We start from the raw sequence: 23,902 nt of genomic DNA on the forward strand, positions 1-23,902 counted from the left end.
TCTGTCAGCTGATGAGGTCGTTCCTGTGATTTGTAGCTTTAGCTTCTATCGTCAGTCGTTCACTGTCGTTCTACAGTCGTTCACTGTGATTTGTAGCTTTAGCTTCTATCTTTATCTTTATAACCTGTTTTCACAGCTGAATCAAATGTGGAAAGACTTTTGACTCACACAGTGAATTTAATGACTTCTACTGTCGTCATCCAGTAAAGTCATTTTTAATTGTTTGTGATTTGTAAATTGTACAATAAAAAATAAAACCAGCACTACATTTTTCGGACTAAACTTTCAGCACCAGCTTTGCACGATATTATCTTACTTATCACCTTCTGCCAGTAGTCACTCCATTACTCACGGAGCAGCGGGAGCTCCGTCATCTTCTGGTTTGTTCATTAGATGGTATAAAATAATGTTGATGCACACAGCTGCTGTTGATATTAACTCATCACTTCCTAAATATACTTTATAATACATGGCTGAAGAACTCAGTGGCCTTTTATTGTGAAAACCACCTCAAGAAGTGTTTTCAATACGAGCCAGGTTGGTTAATGTTAACTCAAAAGTTAATCTAGACATTTTTCTGGATTCTTTGGAGGTAAAATGTAGTTTATCATTGTAAAAAGCACTGTAAATGGGAGAGAATTAATAAACAACAGAGACTTATGTTTCATCTTATGAACAACAGTGGCCTTTAAGCACCTGGAGTAAACAAAATCCTGTCACAGGTCGTCTGTAGTTTCGCAGTTTTGTTTTGGAGAAGAGAAAAAGCTTAATACACACAAATGTGGTCCGATCGAGTTCAAAAGACTTTGTTCGGGCAAAACTCTAACTTTGAAAAAGCAATAAAGAAGAGTAAGAGCTGTGGACACACAGAGGGCAGCATGTCGGCGCTGATCACAGCTGCAGCTGCAATGATCTGCATCTGTTCGCAACATTAAATAGGCTGATAATGGACCAGCAGCGAGTGACAAATCTGTCTCTTTAACTACATTTTCAGTCAACGCAGAAGCTTAGGTAGCTGCTTATTTAAGGTTTTTCATGTTGATCAAAGAAATATGACTTTTCAAAAGGACAGGTCTATTGTTTTGTTGTTTTTTAGGTTTTTATAGGATTCTGTAGTTTCCCAGTGGTGTTCCTTATGTGTTAATTTTGTGATTAAAAGAAAGCAGAGGTTGTAACGTCAAGGACACATTGTAAGAACTAAACCTTCCTTTCTCTCTCTCTCTCAGCACACAATTAGGTCGAAGAGCAGTGTGGTCAAACATTCAATCCAGTTTGGGTCTCAATTATTTAATAACTGTCATGCATGTTTTTGTTCCTGTCTTGGCTCTTCTTTCGGTCTATCTCACACACACACACACACACACACACACCTTTGATCCGTCCAGCATGTGTTTTCTCCATCAGAGATGTTCACCGCATATACACACATTCAGCGTATGTTTGTACAGTAGCAGCACAGCAGTGATTACAGCAGCATATGGCTGTTAAACACACAAGACTGAATAACTCGGGGCCATTGAATGGACTTGACACACACACACACACACAGAGCGGGGAGACTGAGCTTGCAGCCCGAAAAAATAAATAAGTTAAATCCTCAGACAGAGGGAAAACCTGAATCTTCATCTTTGCTGCCACGCTGCCCTGGAACAAGGCAGTCCACCTTCTGTGTGTGTGTGTGTGTGTGTGTGTGTGTCCTTACACTGAGGCTGACATCATCCAGAAACTCTCTGAGACATCTGCTAGCGATCGGTACACCGATGAACTAACGTTAGCTTAACACAAACCTTTAACTGTACACTCCTTAACAGTGTGGTAACTACGGTTGGTAAAGTCATATAGCTCCTGGTATCCATAATTGAGAAAAAAAAAAAAGCTAATGACGTCCGCTTCCTTTCTGCTAGTTATATTCAAATTGAGGCGTTCAGGGCACTCCTGCAAAAACACGAGGCGCATAGAGCGGAAAAAACGTCACTGAGCAACGCAAAAGCAGCGCGCGAAACTCTTCATTCTCTCTGAAAACATCTACAAAAAGTCTCCCCATGCTGCTAAAACGCACTCCGTCTGGTCAGAATAAAAGATGCCAGGATATCAATGGCTGCTTGCTGTCCAATCTCTTAAAAACTCAAGCTAATTGCTTAACTTGCAGTAGACAATACAACCAAAAATGTTCCAAAAACCTCTGTGAGCTAGAAGATACCCTCCAGCTACATGAGAGTAGCACCTGCGTAACAGGATGCTCGCCAACACACTGAATAAACTGCAGGATGATTTGGTCTTTGCCTCCGAGAGGAAAAACAAAACACAGAAATACTAGGAAAGTAAAAGTGCCATCAAAGAGGAATTTAACCAAAGTATTCTCTGGTTTTTAAATGCTCAGACTCATCAACCGCTGCGAGGTAACCAGCGGAAACAAACGGCTCTTGCGCGTCATCCCGAAGCAGCTTGTCGGCAATAAAAAACACCCGGTGGATGAACTTCTAATAACCGTGAATGACCGACCGTGTCTCCGGCCTTATTGACATGCTAGCGAGGATTTGAAAGTAATGAATTCAAATTAAGCCCGCTTCAGTCAACACATACACCCCGGACCGTCGGAGCCGGGGCAGGTCACATGTCTGGAAACTCTATTACACCGTCACCGAGCGTCACATGGAAGCCAACATCTGCTTTTTAATGTCTCATGTCAACAGAACATTGGTATAAAACTTAAACTAAATTTAAAGAAATTAAATAATTGTCAACAAATTGAAGTTGTCAAAGGTCAGGCTTTTGTGTCCTTTTGATGATAATTATTATAGGCCTTAAATACACATTCACAACATGATGTGAAAACAATAACTTGACAAAAGACAAAGCTTTTACTCTCACAATGTAAGTCGAACTCGTTCAAAAGTTTCCCATCAGCACCATTTCAATCTGTGGTTGATTGGACTAAATCCTCTTTGATGGGGAACGAGATCCCCTAAATCGTTCACACTGCTGTCAAAATGTGGCATTCTGTGAACGATTCCTGCTGGAGATCATTATAATCTGTGTCTACAGTCTGATTACTAACTGTGGATCATCGGCTCTCTGTGGCACACACACACACACACTGGTTAGCCTGGACCTTTTAGGAGTGACTGTACATCTCATAGCTGTTAACTTTGATTTCTCACACAGGCTTTAATCTGAATTATCCACAGACTTCCCGATGCTCTTTTCAGAGTGTGGAGGCGGCTCTTTTTCCTCAGATAATAAAACGTTTATAGAATTATAGCTCAAGATGCAAAATAACACAGATATATATGGGCTCCAAAAACTGCTGAAAAATATACAACTTCACAAAGTTAATGTACTGTAAAGAGAAATACTGCAGCACTTTCTGCAAGCGAGCCCACCGAAGCACACACACACACACACACACACACACACACACACAGAAACACAGTGTCTGTGATCACTGATTTACTGCCTTACAACATTTCAAAGAGATAAAGCTACACAAAAACCACTCTGACCAAACCAACCGCTCACACACACACGCACACGCACACACACAGAAGTCCTCAGAAGTCTTTCAGAGGGCGTTCATGTTTTTTTCATTTCGTTGTGGGAATAAATGTTGCTCTAATGTTTTGTCCCTGTGAAGTTTTTGCGTGCGTGTCTTCGGCTGTCTCGTGGGCTCCGTTCATGTAGCTCACTGGTTGCTCTACGGTTTCATCCGATCTCCCCGACAACCTGGCAATTAACGGCGTCCAGGCAGGTATAACCTGGACGTGGTGAGACATTGGAATATGCAACTTTCATACGTCATAAACACACACACACACATTTCATTTCATATTCCCACACTACCACAGGAAAGTAAAAAAACACACGTAAGTGTTCAACCATGAATGGGCTCTGCTGTGTACATGTGTTTCTTTTGTCATAGCAAGGTCACACAGTCAGGAAGTGATGTCACTGTGTGTGTGTGTGTGTGTGTGATCCATTTTATCTATGTCTATTCTTATGTCTAACTATAGGGGTAAGGTCACAACACACACACACACACACACACATGCGGAGAGACGTAGCTGGTGCTCAACGTTTCCAGACGTGTAGATGTCAAAGGTTAACATGTGCTCCTGCTGGAACCATTAACACGGCTAGAAGCAGCACGCAGGAACCGAGTGATGAGACATCCTCGCAGGAAGGACTGCTACCGTCGTTGAAACGCACACACATAATGCAGGGGGGGGGGGGGGGGTGACATAAGCAGCCAGACAGTTTTAAAGTTCTGTTCACGTCAGCCTGTCAGAGAGGAAGCTGTTCGCCAGACAGCGAAGGTGACACTGAGATGCTCAGACAGCCAACAGACGTCAGGGTTTTGTTTTTTTACCTTATTAAAGGAAGTATAAATCTCTATGAATACGATACGTTTATCTAAAGAGAGAGGCTCATTTCCCAGCTTAGCACAGCTGAAGCCAAAATTCAAAAAAGGTCACATGAGACTAATGTATCTGGGTCTGAGAGCCAGAGAGTGTGTGTGTGTGTGTGTGTGTGTGTGTGTGTGTGTGTGCTCTATAACTTTTGAATAACGATCGAATACACACAGTTTAACGGCTTTATGCAAAACCAAACTGCAGTGAGAGTGTGTGTGTGTGCGTCCGTCTCTCTCACACTCTCTCTCTCTCACACACACACACACACACACAGGTCATGTGAGTGCCTAAATGTCTTTAGAAGGCAACAGGTGAGGCCGTCTGCACCCATACCAGCAGCTGCCCCGACACCCGGCTGCCGGACCTCGTGTGGTACCGCGGGGACAGGGGACAGGGGCCCGGGGCCCGTCATATCTAACGTTGCTTTGCTCCCACGTTGAAAGAATTCAAAGCGACACAGAACATCATCTTGGATTAATGAATGTGGAAAGCTGAAATTCCCCAAAAGCTTAGGCTGAGCAGTTAATAACAGTTTGCACCAAATCAATCAACGACGTCGTCGCAGGTTTGATCAAACAGACGCTTGTCGCCCCGGTCGCGTCAGCATGTGTTGACCGTCAGGATTGGGTTGCATCAGCTGTTTGCTTTCTGCTTTCGGATTCAAACACAATCGCAGCAACAGATACAGTCAGTAATGTAAACACGGGGGTCACTGCAGCAGGACTTAAATTACATATTAACAGAACAAGTGTTGTGCTTTACTATGCGCAAGGTTTGCTCTATTTAAACCTGTTGTTAATCTATATCCGGATTTCTTAAAAATGCGTCCTGCTATCGTAAGCAAGACCCGCTAAATGTGTGTTGTATGATGTGATAAGGCCATATCATGATTTATATCCTGTGTTTACAGTGTTTCATTTACTTGGTAATAGAGAGCGAGCCATTCGCATAGATTCATAGAACTGGAGTTACATCCAACTAACTTTACCGTGTGTCACGTGTGTCCCCGGGGGTTGAGAGGACGCCTCAGTGTGTGTGTGGGCGGGCGTGTTCCATGTCCATGCATGTATGCTACGTGCTGATCTGGAGTCAATTTGTGGACATTATTTGTGTAATATGCAAGCAAAATACGTCTACAAAACCAACATTATACCCTGAGCAACACTTTACAAGTAGCCCAATTCTGCAGGAAAAACTTGGACCTGGCGCTTTTTTCTTTCTTCTTATTTATTTAAGAGAAGTAGCAACAAGTCATTCAATAATAACTGTAGAACGTCAAGCAGAAGATCAGCAGCTGCTTGGTAGAAAAAGAAGAAAAAAACAGTATGCAAAGCACGTGCGATTTAGCCAGAAATTCTGGCATTTACTGGAGGGATGTTCTGGATAAATTGCCAATAACTTTTGAAAAAATTGTTTCACGCCGTCAAAGTGACATTTAATCTCCCGCTTGTTGTGTTCCAAACAGCTTCCAATTTTTATTCAAGGAGTTTGTACTTAATGTAAGTGTTTCCTACATACTTACATTTTTCATGCAGACCTGCTCATAACACCTCCTGCTACCTCGTTCCTGGTATCAGCAGCTGATGTATGGCTGATAGAGAGGAGAGCCCATGCAGCTCGTTATCTCTAATTAACCCTTTTAGACGTACTGCCGCGGGTCTTTCTGCCAGCCTGTGCTACTGAACCATCAAACTACAGGCCAATAATGCAACTAGCGTTCATGAAAAGAACTGGCATCAACATGTCAACATCACACGGTCCGACAACGGCAACTGACCCCAAACCAGAGCGCACTCTTTCCAGCTTCAGTATTCAAATAATGTCAAGCATCAAGCGGAATATGAATAATTCATTCCTGTCTCGTTATTTTAACGTATCACCTGCATATATATTCTTTAACACTTCAGGGTGAATACATCTCCTATCTGAATCTCTCTCACACACACACACACACACACACACACACACTCACACACACTCACACTCTCTTTAATGTCCTCGGACGGCTCCAGTTTCCCCTGCAGAGGAAAACCACATCCATCACTCTTCCAACGCAAACCACACACTGCTCTCTCACTCTCTGTCTCTCACAACCACACACACACACACACACACACGCACACACACGCAGCAGATGATGTATTCTCCATAGGGAAGCTTCTTCTCATAAAATGACAGTTGCTGGAAAAAAAAAAAGAAAAAACATAAAATGCAATTATTGGAGAGACAACTGTGTGTCTGCGTCTCTCTCTCTCTGTATATATCTGTGTCTCCACACGGCCAGTTTAACTTAATCCTCATTTCTGGATAATAAACTGACTGTGAGACTCTTCCTGCTGTTTCCACAGTGATAACAATGAGCTTTTCCTCCTATTAAAGACTCAAGGCTGCCACACACACACACACACACACACACGGCTGAAGGCCATCAAAACAAAATATTCTCACATACTAAGGAACTGACTAACTGCACACACACACGTATCCATATATAAATACATGTCGTCCATCGCCACCATCTGACTCATTCGGCAGGAACCAATCAGCTTCGGTTTGGAGGGGTGACGACATCATTTTGCGCTGCCTTCCAACCACACGGAGAGATGCCATCTGGAGGGCGCTGACTCAGCACAACACACACACACACACACACACACACACACACGAGTACAAGCAGAATCCGTTAGCAGTGTAGCTTGACATCAAACAGTGCTGCTCTCAGTAGAAGCAGGGTACAAAAACCAGTGCAGGTATTCTGATCCACTGGTTTGAATGGTTAAAAATAATGAAAAAGATTTATGTTTTTAAGTACTTAGTACTTCAGTCCAAAAAATGCCAGGTGCACCTGCTAACCCAGTTAGCTTGGAAGGTATACACTATATCATGATTTAGCTTTCACCCGTTGTGCAAACACACATTATGGACCAAACAGCAGTGGAACAGAAGCCATCTCTGAAATACAACAATTGGTCTTTTGGTTATTAAACTGTTTTCTGTGGTTGCTTTTTCTCCCTGTTGCAGGGATATATTGTGAATATTTGCAGATAGATATTTTGAAATTGAATTTGATGGAAGTCGTATCTTCTAGCCAAATAAAGAAAAGATTCAATTCAAAGTTCCATGGCAGATTTTTTCACCAAAATAAAATGAAAGTGGGCACAAAGCGGGAAATCAAAGAAAATGTCGACGTCTTGCTTTCCTCATAAAACATAACCCGCTGGACTGTGTGGCCGTCCAGCCGCTGCATACCATCCTGGAAATATCCATCACACACACAGACACGTTTGTTTTATCCTGCTGAGACACTTCCACACACATGACCATGATTAACCGGAGAGGTCGGAGGTCGAGAGGAAGCCAGAGGTGCCTTCCTCGAGGAAAGGCCGAGCTCGAGACGGAGGGGAACCAAATGTTAAAACACGGAACACGTGTTTCAGCTATCAGATGAAACTCTCTCTCTCGCTCTCCGGATCAGCTTTCAGTCTCCAGACAGCAGCTGTCTGTAAAGAGGAAAAACTTTGAATGGTCAGACATGGAGTGTGTGTGTGTGTGTGTGAAGAGCCTGGTGACAGTTAGGTATTTGGAGGCGCCACATTCACTGTAACAACAAACACACTTGTGATCTGTGACTCATATCACACACACTGTTACATTATTAGCAGTGGAGGAAAATAATTAAATACATTTGTACTGTGTTTAGGTACTTTACTTGAGTATTTCCATTTCAAGGATAAATTCAGCGACTGATTTTTTACATTTTGGTTGAATCGATTAAGCAACTACCGTTATGTGTTTTGATCCTGATTTTTCTCAAACTTTGATTTCACAGATCTGTGTGTGTGTGTGTGTGTGTGTGTGTGTGTGTGTGTGTGTGTGTGTGTGTGTGTGTGTGTGTGTGTGTGTGTGTTAGGCTCATGGATAATTAGAGCCACTCATCACACCGGACTCACTGATCTCCAAACGCTACCTGCCAGCAGGCAGGATGAACACAAGCTGCCCCCTTTCTGTCCACATCTCGTCTCTGTGATGACGTGTTTTTTATTCTCTAATGACTTTTGGATGAGCATCACAGGGGGAGAGGAAACAGAGGGACTACATTCTCAGATGGTGGATGTAAAGCACAGATGATCAGATGATAATTGAACCCTGAACTGAGGAATATTAAGGATTAATGTTTCCACCGTGTTCACTTTGTTCTATTAATACTCCTCAGTAAGCCAGGTTCTGTTCGCTCAATTACAGCCTGACACGAATGTTCCTGTACCAGTGTGTGTGTGTGTGTGTGTGTGGGGTGTGTGTGTGCAGCCTCCTTTAAGGATGAATGGAATTTAATTGGTGCTGGGTTCAAAGAAAGAAAAGATGCCAGCAGAAGACAGCAACACGACCGAACAGACGAGGAAGGACAGAAATGTAGAAACAAATCAAAAATAAACGATCGCACAAAGAAACCTCTTTGAGAAAAAGACAAAGAAAGACAGAAAAGAATAAATGGTGTCGTGAATCAGTCCCAGCTGCTTCATACATTCTGTCTGAATGGAAACTATGAACAGAACTTTGAAAATGAAGAAAATTCAGGATTTACATTCACACACAACTGCAGTGCGACTCTCCTGCAAAGAGCCACTTGTGGTTGTACTGGAGTGTTTTCCAGCCATCTATGACACACACACACACACACACACACACATAAACCCACTGACTCAGGCCAAACCACAGCATACTAAATCTTCATCTGCCTCAGAGTTTTAGGCTGGAGTTAAACTGAGGACGAGCAAACAGTAAGGCAGGAAACTAGCTAGTGAAGAAGCCTCACGACAAGACATTTGATAAACTAGAATGAATCGCTTCGTGGCTGGAAGTCATCCATGTCATCACTTCGTCATTTTATCCTTTCAGACGTTTGTGTGAAATTGACATAATTAGCATAAGAATTCTTGACTTATGTTATGGACAGACAATCATTCAGCAACACCTACGAAAAACAACGATCTTTTCCGAAGTAGTGTTGTTGCCGAAACCTAACTGAGTTTCCTGTGAAGACGGTAGTTTATTTTGAAAAGACAGCATTCATGCAACGAGCAAAAAATGTACACGTGCTTTGTAGGAAAATGCACGAAAGATGAGGAGGAACTTTTCTCTATGAGGATAAGTTGAAACATCACACCGTCCTTGATGGCTACAGCTGTTGCCAGCATGGATCCATAAAAACTGTGAGTCAACAAACTGGTAAACTGAGTAAACCAGTCAGGGACCAGTCAACCCGTAAATCCGTCAGTTCATCAGTTACACAATTGGTTGTTTGGAGCTTTTGGGTCTTTTTTTCGGTGACTCGTCAGAACCAAATGAGTCAGACAGCGACATAAAACCATTCACAGCCAAAAGATGGAAAACTAACCCTCAACAACATTGTACAAAACTCAATTCTCAATGATTTTAAAGTATTTTTAGTTTGGAAACATAAAATCTGGTGGCCAAAGAAAAGCTCCAATGATTTTAATACCTTTTGAAAAACTATTTCAGGGGAACAAAAGCCTCTTTCTGAGCATCTCAGGAACTGATGTCTCGCTCAATAAAACCAGCACAACTGATGAGCTCCAAACAGACGCACCAGGATTCTCTTTCAGGGGTCGGCCCCAAAACAACAGTTATCCCACACTATTATTTTAAAAACAATATTTCACCATTCGTCAGTCTTCACCAGCCAAAGCTACAGTGCTGTACAGCTGCTGTTGTGTTAGTTAACCTGCAAACTACACGGAAGTAGTCACAGAAATCTCCTCAAACTTGTATCTATTATCATTTCACTAAGAATACATGCTTTTTCCTTGACCTCATTTGATCTCTCTCTTTCCCCCAACACACACACACACACACACACACACACGTAAACACACAGTAGTTTCCTTGCAGCCAATAAAGAGTTTTACTGCTGTGTAGTACAGAATAACAGGGTAATTACTGACTGCAGTGAACTAATGAGGAGCGCTGATGTTTAGGCATGGAGAGGGCAGTAAATCAGAACCAAACTGAACTAAAATGACTAACTATCCCACGTAGATTCACCACTTAAAACCTAAATCTAATTAAACCTACAATTAAAAACCAGAACCAGAGAAAAAGCAGCAAAGCCTCACATCTGTGAAGCTGAAACCAGCGAATGATCACAAAATGGGTCGGTGTGATATTGTTCTGCCTTAAAGAGCGCGAGACAAAGGAATCAATAACATGGTGTACGGGTCAGATTCTGATCTGCTCACAGACATACAGCTCAGCCAGCTGCTGGAGAGCCATCCCTCTGAGCTTCACACACACACACACACACACTTCACACTTAACCGAAGGGTGGTGAGTAATTACTCAGGGTCAAGCATTCTGGTTATCTCCAAGGAAGCCCTGTCAGGTGTGTGTGTGTGTGTGTGTGTGTGTGTGTGTGTGTGTGTGTGTGTTGACAGCCCCACTCAGGCTGTGACTGAAATCTATCCCGATTGGACGGTTGGCTAGAGACTCCAGGTGAATCACGCAGCTTCTTGCATCTTCTTTCTTGAGGGTATTTCTACTAACACATGGAGTTTGTACTGGGCCACCTGGGAGTCCTGCAATGGGTCCAGTTCAGTCGGGAGAGACTCCACAAGTGAAAAAGACTACATGAGGTTCAACGTGCTAAAGACACTGAGACATTAACGGCGTGTATTGGATCGGTTTATAGACGTACTCTAAGACCTTGTAAACCAAACTGTTTGTGTGGAGGAGTGGAGGCAAAGAGACAAAACAGGCTTGTTAATTTAAATAACCTTCAGCTCAGATGATCACTGGTTAACAGGAGAGCATGTGAAGAAATCCAAGTGAATTCATAGGATAAGAAGTAAGAGGGAATAAGGATGATGAATGTGTTGGGCTGCATCCACACTTATACCTTTCAGTTTTCAAATGCATAACTTTTGTTACGTTTTACACCGAGCGTCCACACTACTCCGGTGTTTTTGAAGCCCTAAAACAACAGACTTGAGACGGAGGCGGAAACAGAGATTATTTTGAAAACCATGATGCAGACAACCACATTTGCTCCCTGGTTGGTTCTTTTCAGTAACAACATCGTCGATCCCCTATCTCGTGACCCTTTTCGGGAAACAAAGCCTCGACTACCAGTCGTTAGTTCAACATGGATTTCTAATGCTACTACTGCCTACAAGTACAAGAGGCTATTATTTGAGCAAATGGCGTGTCCAGCAGTGTTATAAAGTACGTGAATGGTCATGTGGTATTTTCAGGCTTGTTAGTACGGATGGAGATTATTTCTGTAACGGTGCTTAAACACAGAGATTGTTGTATTAGTGTGGATGTAGCCTTAAACTTGTGCTAAAAGATTAATTTTTGCAAAAAAGTAGCAATCGTGAACCCGACATGATAAAGTTTAGCTGTTTAGTGCGGTTGAATCGGACTCTGGTATGTTTTCCGTCTTGGTATAAGTATTTTGGCTGAGCTGAACACAGTGGACCAGAACGACTGCACCAAGACCCTTTAGAGGAAGCAGCCTCGGTCTAAGCTAAACGGTTCCCATAGCTAGGTGCGCTTTGTATTCTGGGATGTGGATGAGCGAAATTAGGAGTTGCAGCTAGCCGCAGAATGAATCATGGTCTGACCTGGACTGGCAACAAAGTGCTCTTCTTTCTTCATGTTTAAACAGATAACAGGACCTTTTTCTTTGTCTCTCCAATCCGTTGAGGGAACGTTCTTGTGGCTTTGAATGCTGCATTTTGGCTCGCTTGAATAAACCAAGAAGAAGAAAGCAAACCAATAGTAAAACAGAACAAGTTTGCTAACTAACAAACTGATTAAAAGCAAAACAAATGAACTAAAGATCTAAAAACTCTATCAAACCCACAACCCGACCAGTATCCATTCATAAATGTCCTCCGTTTACCTGGCCCAATTCTTAAAAATTGCAAACAAATATTCGTTTTATTCAGTTGTGCTTGTTTCACTTTGACTTTGTTTGTGAATGAACCCGGCTACAGGACTCTGGTACACCTGCAGTGTTCACATTAAACAGATGCAGCAGCTACAAACACACAGTCATATATTTGGTGTTGATGACGGACTGCTGGAGTGCAGCAAGCCAGTCCAACAAAAATATGAAACAAGTGGTGACTCAGCTGCAGCTCAGCATGTGTCCACACTGCTTCAGGGGGTTTGGAGATTCGCCCACAACAACAAAAACGATCTGGTTTCTACAGAGACCGCAGATTAAGATGCTGTAGGTTTCTGGGCTTCGCTGCATTTCTTCTTTTTTTTTTTTTACTTACTACTGTCAGAAAATGCTGATCTGGGAAAAGAGCATGGAGCCAGACAGGATCGTTTTGTTGCACCTGTTAGGACAGGACAGCCTTCACTTTTATGATCCCTTTGGTTTTATGGCGTTTAGTGAACTCAGCAGATCTGTAACAGAGCTCTGCTCAAAGTCAGTCTGAAGAAGGTTGGATCAGCCAAAGGGAATAAAAACAACCCGGCAGGACGGAGCCAGGCTCTCTGCATTGATTTTAAAATGTCCACCAAGGCACGCACTGATCCATGTGGGGAGAGAGTGACTTATATACTTCAACCTTTGAGTTCAACGTAGTTTGTCAGTGTGTTGTCTTTTTTTTTTTCATATTTATTTTCTGATTATCATTGTGCAGATTGCAAAGCCCTCCGAGATACTTTTATAATTTATGGTCCCAGAAATAAAATAAACTTAATTTGATATACAAGTCTTGAAAGTACATTTTGAATCACAGTAAAATTTTATTCTTTATTCCCATTTTGCTTAACAGTCTGACTGTCTGAGGCTGTCAATCAGGATAAGAGCTTCCTGTCTCTGTCACACACACACACACACACAAAGACAAAGGCAAACACCTGCCCGCAGCAGTTAATAACATCAAGATCTATTAGCGAGCACCACTAATCAGCCGGTAACACACACACACACACACACACACACACACACACACACACGTCTGTAAAATGTCTTCGTGATCGATTATAGTCAAAACGGATGCTCATTACACTAACGCACACGCACCATATGGCTGCAGCTGTCCAAAGAGAAAGCTTTTAGGGAGGGAGGAGACAAAGGGAGAAGGAGGATGAGAGGAAATCCTTTTCTTTGTATTTATCTATTTAACACTCTTTCTCTCTTTCTCTCTCTCTCTCGTTTGTCCCCTGGTGGGTAATAAGGGCTAATCCACTTAAGCTGCCTCTCTCTCTCTTTCTCCCTCTCTCTCTCTGTTCCTGTCTGTCACCCCAACATCCCACATATATACACACACTTCATTCTTCGCACCCATCTGCCGCTGTTCTTGACACTGGGTGGGAGACAAAGAGAGGGAGAGATGGAGGGAGGGAATCTCTCTCTCTCTCTCTCTCTCTCTCCCTCCCTCTCCTCAGCAGCAGCATCTTATTGTTCCTGATGACAGCGGGGGGGAGACCCTCTCTATCTCTCTCCATCTCACACACACACACACACACACACTCTTCAATAATAGATGTGAAGCTCCTCCCTCCACGTTTCCTCACCATGACTCAGGACTGAGGCCTCATTTAAAGGAACAGGACACCCCCACTTCTTGGCCATAATACTTACTGTAAAAGTTAATCAATTTAAACTGCTGGCATACGGTATGAAATTTCAGTAAAGCTCCATTCTTATTACAAAAGACCAAAAAGCTGCAACTTTGCAAATATAAAGTACATAAACACTTTACAACCCAAAAAACGTGCCTTGTCCTGAACCGTTTGGTACAGGACAAGGAACGTACCGTTACACCCCTCCCCTGCAAGATTAAATGAGCCACAATAATGCTAACATAAGATCACTAATATACAGAAACATGAGATCGCTGAAACAAAAAAAGGCAGATAAAAAAATAGAACAATACTAAGATGGAGGACGTGGAACAACTAGTGGACTGGTGAAACACCTGAACGTCAACCAAACGAAAGACATTGTTACGCCGATGGAACCGTCCAGATCACACTCACTCACTACAAGAGCCCAGCAGCTCCTGCACGTCCTGCTAAGGATGAAGACAGCTCATCTCCCCCATCACTTATCACATTCTACAGAGGGACAATTGAGAGTGTATTGACCAGTCGCATCTCTATCCAATATGGGAACTGCAACGCCTCAGACGGGAAGAGTACCAGCCAGTCTGGTACTACTGTGATGAGCCATTTCATCTCATATACGCAACATTATCCTGTTCATGCAATGTGTACATTATACGTGCAACTGAAACCCTTATGTGCAATATTAACCTACATATGCAATTTTATCCTATGTATATTTACACATTTAACTTATTAGTTTTACTCTTTTTTGCATGTTTTATTACAATCATGAGCTAGGTGCGACATCATTTCATTCTGCTGTGAATAGAATGGCAATAAAGGGGCAACTGTGGCTAAGGGGATAGCAGGGCCGCCTTTCTATCAGAGGGTCGGCTGTTCAATCCCCGGCTCCGGCTCTGCTAGTTGCATGTCGATGTGTCCTTGAGCAAGACACTTAACCCCAAAATTGCTCCCGTAGTTGAGCCTACGGTGTAGAAATGTGATAGACTCTGAATTGTAAGTCGCTTTGGATAAAAGCGTCTGCTAAATGACTGTAATGTACATGTGCTGGTCATGAGTCTGAGCGTTTTTTATTTGCATGATATGACGTCCACTTGGAAGATAAAGAAAGCTGGTTATAAATCTACTCGCATATACAAAGGTTTATGACGTGCATGTTTCCACTCCTTGACGTCCAGCCCAAGAGTTGTATTTCTACATTTCCCACTCTGCTGGATTGGCTTCATCTTATCACCAGTAATGAAAGACAGGAGCAATGCTCTAATCAAGCTCAAAACTATATCGACAGTCCCGACAAAGCCCGTGTGGATTCTGTGCACCAGCTGCATTAACTGTCAAAATGACAGATCATACAAGTGAGGGGGATTAGCTCCGTCCCAAAGCTGCTTGAAGAAATTACATTTTAATGACATGATATTCCCAGATGGTACCGGTATGTCCCTGCTGTGAACTGAAAGCATGACATGATCATTTCCCTTTGACTCCATGGCAAATGGGAAAAAGGCCCCGATGAGCAATAATAAAAAAAGTTAAAGAAAGAAACATTTCTTTTCTCCAACAAAAGCGTTTTCTGGAAACATTTCAACACTAAAAACTGTGCACAATTTAGCAGCGCTCCTAAAGGCCCGATGAACATAATGCAGTATATAGCTGAGATCAGGGGTTTGTCTTGAACCAATTTCAGTTGCAACAGACTTCTGCTGGCTCGGTATGATAGGTTCTGGATTTTTAGCAGATTATTAATAGATGGGAGTTGGGACATGAGCTGAAGAATGCCATTACAGTTCAGCATTACATTCTGCTGAGGGCCAGATGTGCACGGTTAACTGGGAAGTCCACTGAATCTACACTTACAAGCCTGTTTACAGATGTTGGGGAGTACTACTGCATAAATCAAAACAGTTGCATAAAAGCTTTTTTTTGACTCCAGAGAGAGCTCCGTTAAGTCTGAGAAATTGAGCACCAGTTGGAGCTGAAGACTACAAAAAAATCTGTGTGTGGAGTTTAAAAAGAAGTTAGCTTACCAGAACTCTGTACCTCGCTCTCTGCTTGAGGCTAGCGATGCTCGAGGCTACATTAGCTGCTGGTAGCCTAACACAACCCAGTCTCCGATTGAGCCATCGACTTGCATTGTGGGTAATGTAGCTGTGCTAGATTATGACCGGGCGGCAACCTTTAGTTCTGAAAAGTGAAGCCAACGCTGAAGTGTTTTAAAAAGTGTTCATTCTCTCTACTGACCAGCAGGGGGCGACTCCTCTGGTTGCAAAAAGAAGTCTGATTGTATAAATGACCCTACGTCTCACTTGATTTATTAGTGTGTTAACGAAGCTCACCTGCTGCACAGTGAGAGAAGAAGTCGCTCAGTTAATTTGACTGTAATGTACGTTAATATGTATTCATGGCAGCAAATGATCGGAGGTGTCAGTGTAACTGCTTGCGATACTAGAGGATTAGTCCAAGTAGTGTTACTGATCTCATTAAGCTCTATTTAAACAACAGCCTTTACCATTAGCTTTAATCCCAATGCATAAACTCAGTAATTAATGACAAAAGTCCAAACTACAGCTAGCTGGGAGGCGGGATAAGTACTACAAAATCCTACTAAACAAAATCACACATCATAATTACAATTCATCCAAACTCTCCCTGTCGCTGAATTTCAGTACTCATATGGCAGGTTAATCTGTCTCTAAGCCTGGACGAAGCAGTGTGTGTGTGTGTGTGTGGGTGAATCAGAGTGAATCAATGGATTACTGTTCATTCATCCATGTAAAGTCTCAAATACACACATGCGCTTATCCATGTAAGCCAGAGTCATTCTTAGATGTCCTTAACACACACAAACAGTATCTGTAATGTAAACCGTGAGCATTCATTATTTCAAGTATTCCCTTCAGAAGAAACCTCTGACAGTAGAAATGTAGACTGTTTCAAGGCTACACGTTTGTTCTCAGGGTGAAATAATACTTCAAACAAAACCCGTCTAACTAGGGATGCACCAGATCTGAGTCGGCAGATTGTTATCGGCATCGATACGGACCTAATTTGCCAGATTGAAAATCCGCCAGATGTAACTGCATCCACATCATTGTCATTCTAAGAGTCATTGTTTCTCGTATCAGTTGGAGTCATCCAGTCACAGAAAGCTGCTGACTCGGTTTTTAGTGCGAGAGCCATCCCTGTCATCACGTTACCTTGTGTGAAAGATTCCAATAACTTCCGAGCAATGCGATATATACAGATTTTAAATCTGGGAGGAAAGAGGGTCACTGGTATCAGATCTTCCGCAACAAGGCAGACCTGCCACTGTTGGTCGGGGGACAGGCGGCAACCTCCGGTTCTGAAAAGTGAAGCTAATGCTGAAGTGCCTTAAAACCTGCATTCTCTCTAATGCCCATCAGGGGGCGACTACTCTGATTGTATAGAAGTCTATGAGAAAATGACTCTACTTCTCTCTTGATTTATTACCTCAGTAAACATTGTAAACATGAGTTTATGGTCTCAATCTCTAGTTCCAAGTCTTCTTCAATACAGCATGATGTTCATTTTGTACATTATGGTCCATTTAGAGTCAAACAGACCATAAAGCAGGGGATGCTTTAGGGCGGGGCATACTGTGATTGACCAGAGCCGTATACGCCGTCTCTACGTCACTCCTCAGCAGTCTGAATACAGTTACTTTGTATTCACTGGTCGCAAGAAAAAAACAAGATGGCGATGGCCAGAAATTCCGAACTCAAGGCTTCAAAACCGCAGTCCAATGAGTGACGCCACGAGGACTATGTCCACTTCTTCTTCCGCAGCGAGGCAGCAATTAGCAAGCGAGTGGGACACACAGACAGCTTCCATTCACGTGATGCATCGAATGAAGTACTCTCTTGGTATCGGCATCACTTTAAAAAGGTACTGGTGGTACTTCCAACCCTGTAAACTGTACTAATGAGAACAACTGCACACACTGTTGGACTGTCTATCCTCAAAGGCTTTCATGATGTTCCACTCGGCTGTACAGATGAAAAGTGACCAAGTTGTGGTGAAGAATGAAATAAAAAGAGAGAGAAAGATTTCAACCATGCCCACTTCAACACCTTTCCACACCTGGTGACAAGAGGGCATGAAGTGCAAACTCCACGTTGAAGCTGCAGCTGAAGCCGCCATCTTTTGTCTTCACCAAACCTCTCCATGGCGAACAGACATTAACTCACGGCTCTCAGCAGATTAGCTGAGACAATTAACTCTAATTACCTGCTCATGCACACAGTGAGTGTGTGCTTCAACTCCTCACAGCTGGAATATGAAGAACACACACTGGAGATTCAATCTCACGAGACGACGCAGCTATTCATGCCAAACGGTAACGGTATGAAGAAAAGCACAAAAGATTTTTTTTAATATTTGTATTTTAAGAGAAAAGTGACTGGATTTTAAACGAATCAGCATTCAGCATGAATCTGGTTTCCACACTTGAACACCGTCCTCAGCCTTCAGCCATGACGCCACATGGTCGTAAGGTCCCAGCATGCCCGTGTAAGGCTCTGCTATGCTTCACCTGTTTCTAACGCGACAAAGACCAGAAGGACGTCTCTAACTCCAGCTCGTCTGTTACTCTAACGAAGTGAGAAAATGGAGTTTTAACGATGTAGCGTAGCAACGGCAGCAGCTATTGACAGACAGCTGGCGTCAGCTGTCTGATGAACACTCAGACACTGCTCTCTGATTGCGCGTTTGTCACTTCCTGTTTCCGCCTGATGATTTAGGATCCTATTTATAAACCGCTGATTAGCATAACATTGAGCAGCCGCTTTCCTGTGCGGGTGTGTTGTGACGCCTTTTCTTCCTTTTGTTAATATTTTTATTTCTCCGCTGTTGCTTTCTTTATAGAATGTGAGAATTCTGTCTAATTTCCATTTCATGTTTTTGTCTTCTCTGAGTGCTACCACCATTTCCTACGCATACAAAATTCAAGTATGACTTTTTCTAAACACACCAACTTCCTCAGCCATGAGCAGGGAAAGAGAAACCTCAATCAAAACGGAATAAATAAGATAAACACAAGAAAAATACATGTGATTGGAGCTTTCAAGCTTGTATATAAATGGTGGTAAATCTACAAAGACCTTAACGTTATACCATCAGCCACCAGTCTGCGGAGGCTGGGAGATCATTACACTGAAGTTTAGTCAATAGATAAAATCATACCGTCGGTGGAGTTGAAGTAGGGGTGTAAGAAAATATAGATACACTTGAGCATCACAAGATTTTACATGCAAAGACCAGACAGCTGTTCATTCTGTCAAAGGTCTTTATTGCGATGATATTGTAGGGATGACTATTGGTGCTTCTACAAAATGTTCACACATTGACTTTTTGGATAAACCATCATCAGTAATGTGGATATAATGTTTATAATAGAACAGCTAGAACAGTCTGATCAGACAATTCTATCACTTTACTGTAATGCAGCCTTTAAAACCAGGAAAAGACCAGTATCATTACATCACTAGTCTCAAATCCTGATATCAAAACAATATGAATTCATTGCTGTATCATGATATGTATTCTATCACCAGATTATTGCCAATACACAGCTCTTTGTCCTCTGACAAACAGTCATTGACCATCGTTACATCAAGATTATTTAAATTTTTATAGCTGGAATCGGTGCTTTTGATGTAGCATGTGTGAGCCCAAAGACTACTAATTTGAAAAAGGGGCCGAATGACGTGCTTCAAGCAAGAATGATTTAATAATCCAGTCGATCGGGTTTCAGTGCAGAGCCGGCAGCTCAGCAGCAGTTGACCTCCCTCTTCTGAAGATCTCTCTCCTCCAGCTCTCTCAGTCCTTGTTGACAGTGCCTCTCCATCCGCCATTTCTTACAAATTCAGGTCTTTTTTTTTGCCATTTCTTCGCCTTTATAGCACAGATTGCAGCATTTAAACTTGCATGGTTCAATGTTTTGAGTTCACTCATTCAATGTTCAAAGCTCTCCTTACTGAGAAAAGAAACTGAGTATTGGTGGAAATATGTGTGGGGAGTGTAGGTTTCAAAACGTGTTACCAGGTTTAGTTAACATAATACACTGTATAAGAGAAGTGGAAATAGTCAAAGTGATTTGAGGACTACCATTTTAAAGCCTTGAAACCATCATTCTGGCCGTCGCCAATTTCGTTTTTGGCCAGTGCCATCTTCTTTTCTGCAAGCAGAAGTGACGCGAGAGGGTGGAGCGAAGTACAACTGAATGCTGATCAAGACATTTTTATGCAACTGAAATGTTACAGTTAACTGTCGTGAACTCTGAGACAAACCCAAGGTAGTCCCGCCCTAAAGCATCCCCTGCTTCATGGTCTGTTTGGCTCTAAATGGACCATAATGTACTAAATGAACATCATGCTGTATTGAAGAAGACTTGAAACTAGAGATTGAGACCATAAACTCATGTTTACAATGTTTACTGAGGTAATAAATCAAGAGAGAAGTAGAGTCATTTTCTCATAGACTTCTATACAACCAGAGGAGTCGCCCCCTGCTGGACATTACAGAGAATGCAGCTTTATTTATTAGCTTCACTTTCCCGAACCGGAAGTTGACGCCTGGTTAATAATTTAATAACTGGAAAAAGAATAAAGAGCACAACAGCAGAATGAAAAGTGTGTAATGTGATGTTAATTGTCAATATCAGAAATTTGATTGAACACTTGAGGACAAAGTTTTAGAGTTAAAGCAAGAGGCACCAGCATCAGGCTCCCACATGTGTCATTACTAAGTCTGACAGCACGCTGGTAGACTGAATTCAGCTTTGCAGAAAAGCAGCGCTCCTCCGCTGCCATAATGGAAGCAGCGGAGGGGATGTTAAATGAATGTCTCTTTTTTGTAATTAGCCATTGTCAGGAACACGCAAGCTGCTGATTAACAGCCGGGCGTCGTATCAGACAGGTATCAGTATTGGCAGATACTCAATAAGTTGGGATTGCTCTTAGAAATGAAGAAGCGGCGCCATCTCTAATTTCCTCTGTGCTGAAGTCGAAGTCGACGTTCGGCCGATGGAGACAGATTCCTCTCCGCTTCTCCCTCACAGCTGTTCAGACACAGCGGTGCATTTGAATGTGTGCCGGTAGCTTTGATATGTTTTACTGTGGACTAAAAGCATCTAATGTCACTCTTGTATGTGGATCACTTTCTCAAAGTGTCCTCTGTCTCAAAGCAAACAACACAGATTAAAGCAAGTCATACATGATTTGCCTTTCTGACAAATCATGTTTTTGCCTCAGTTTGAAATGCTGCATGACACTACATAAAAACTACACCACCCATGAGGCTCAGAGGCTTTAGAAGACGTCAGACTCGTGCCGCTTTCCAGACAACTTGAAACTCTGACCTCCTACTAAAAAGAGTACAATGAAACGCCACTCAAAGGCAGAAGCTCCTACCTGTGAACTCGAGTCAAACCCATCTCCCCCGACTTCACCGAGAAGCAGTAGTCTGACGTCACACAACAGTGGAAGCGCGTATTTTATATGGTTAACCATCAACTAAGAGGCAACAGTGAGTATATTTGCTGATGCTTAATTCAAATAATGCATACTATCAGACAGTAAAAACCTGTTCTGGATATTATTAATGTAAAAATATGAGATTAGATAGCTGGTTATGTTAAACAACCTTTTTCTTTACGTTTTAGGGTCGTGCATCTCGAACGCTTAAAAGGTCGGAAGCTGGAAATTTCCAGTTGGGGAAAATTCAAACGTCCGAGTTGTCTCAAACGCAGCATCGGTTCTATCATGTTGAGAATCAGAAGCGGAGACGCAACACTACGCTTAATGCAGCAGGACGTCAGCTCGCCGTCAGCTGCACCAGCGTCCCACTTGATAACTGGTTGGTTTCTTCCATCATCTCTCTCCGGGACTCACACTTCACTTCCCTCCGACAGTCGTCGTACCTTTTGACCAGATTTCAATGAATAACACTAGTTTTTTCCCTCTCAGCACACTGTCCTCATTGTTTGTCCTGATGAGTCAACCAGTAGATTTCCATGTCCATTCGCTGGAACTGTTCCAACAGACAGTCATCTAATATTATGGGAAGAAAACCAAAGCGGAGGAGATCACACATGGAGCCCTGTTACTTTATACAACACACACACTGTCTCACAGAGTGTGTGTGTGTTTTTATTTAATAAAGCACCTTAGCAGGACTGTTCATGATAAAGTTATTGTACCGAATTACACTGACAGAGACAGAGAGTGAGGGTGTGTCCCCCTCCAGCACTGTGTGTGTGTGTGTGTGTGTCCTAAACTGATAAAATCGTATTTTGATATTATTCTTGCACGTTTCTATCCCTCTCTCTGTCACACACACACACACACACACACACACACACACACACAGAAATACAACTTGAATTCACATAATCTCTGGTAGAGACCTGTCAATCACAGTAAGCCCCGCCCTAAAGCATCTGCTGCTTTATGGTCTGTTTGACTCTAAATGGACCATAATGTACTAAATGAACATCATGCTGTATTGAAGAAGACTTGAAACTAGAGATTGAGACCAAAACTCATGTTTACAATGTTTACTGAGGTAATAAATCAAGAGAGAAGTAGAGTCACTTTCTCATAGACTTCTATACAACCAGAGGAGTCGCCCCCTGGTGGACAGTAGAGAGAATGCACTTAAGACACTTTCTCATGCCTTCACTCGGCAGCATTTTTTGTCTGATCAACTGTCAAAAAAACACCAAAAATATTGAATTTCTAATGTCATATGACAAAGAGAAGCATGTTTAAGTAGCTGGAACCAGAGAATAGTTGGTGGTGTTGTATGATGAATGATTTTAAAACAATTAAATCATTTCTCAGAGTAGCTGCTGATGAATGCTCTGCTGTCCATACTAATTGATTAATCCGCTAATTGTTGCAGAAATTATGAAAAAAAAAACCACAACAAGTCAAACATGATCTGGTTTCAGCTTCTAACACAGCGCTGGCGGCTCTCATCTGCATTTCATTATCACTGCAGAACACAGATTTTTGGATTGTTGGTCTGACAGAATCAGCAGTTTGAGGACTTGATTGACCAGGAGATTAATCAATGATGCCAGCTGTGTTGAGCCATTACGCTCTGGAGAAGTGCCACACACACACACACACTCATTATATCATGCACACATCCATATACACACACACACACACACACTGTCTCTCACCTTTTGACCATTTTAGATGAAATGGAAATCAGAACTGTCATCAGCTGCTTTTTATCTAAATGCATCAGTGTATGACACACACACACACACACACACACACACACACACACACACACACACACACACACACACACACACACACACACAGCTTGCTTATTAAAGCTCTCCATACAGTAGATCGTGATTTAGTCGCATATCAGACAGACTTCCATGAGCTGACCTGATGCCTCCATGATTCCTCTTTCTTTTGTAGAGAGCATCGGACACACGAGCTCACACAGTATTGCACGCGCACACACACACACACACACACTGTAAATGCATGTAGAACATCAAATAGCATCACACATGAGCGCGTTTGTCGTGGTGTTTTGGGGTGAATTAGACCGATGCTTCGCACACAGCAGCAGAGCTCACACACACCAGACTCCCGGTGGTTATCTGCACATTTCTGCTGGTGCTGCTCACTCGGCTTCGTGCCTCCTCTCTCTCCCGGTGACATTCACCCACTCTCTCTCATCGTGGCGTTCCTTCTGTCTTCTTTCTGTTGTTTTTTTGTGGCACATTGTTTCTCATTGTGTGCCGTGTTTTGCAGCCGCTCGTCCGTCCTACCTGTTTTGTAGAAGGCATCAGTGTCGGGGTCGCTGGGCGCCTCCTCGGCCGCTTCTGCAGGGTTCAT

At 42.6% G+C, this 23,902-nt stretch overlaps 1 protein-coding gene across 1 annotated transcript in view; it reads right to left on the reverse strand.

Annotated features, from left to right (window-relative positions):
- kalrna (kalirin RhoGEF kinase a) overlaps positions 1 to 23,902 on the reverse strand; it is a 109,666-nt gene extending 85,764 nt beyond the window's left edge. The window contains exon 1 of the mRNA XM_076112316.1: positions 23,836 to 23,902. Coding sequence (XP_075968431.1) covers positions 23,836 to 23,902 — 67 coding nt within the window. The remainder of the gene's footprint in view (positions 1 to 23,835) is intronic.

This window comes from Anarhichas minor, unplaced genomic scaffold (genome assembly GCF_050575085.1).
Source record: "Anarhichas minor isolate MPS153535 unplaced genomic scaffold, ASM5057508v1 ptg000004l, whole genome shotgun sequence".
Lineage (NCBI taxonomy): Eukaryota > Metazoa > Chordata > Actinopteri > Perciformes > Anarhichadidae > Anarhichas > Anarhichas minor.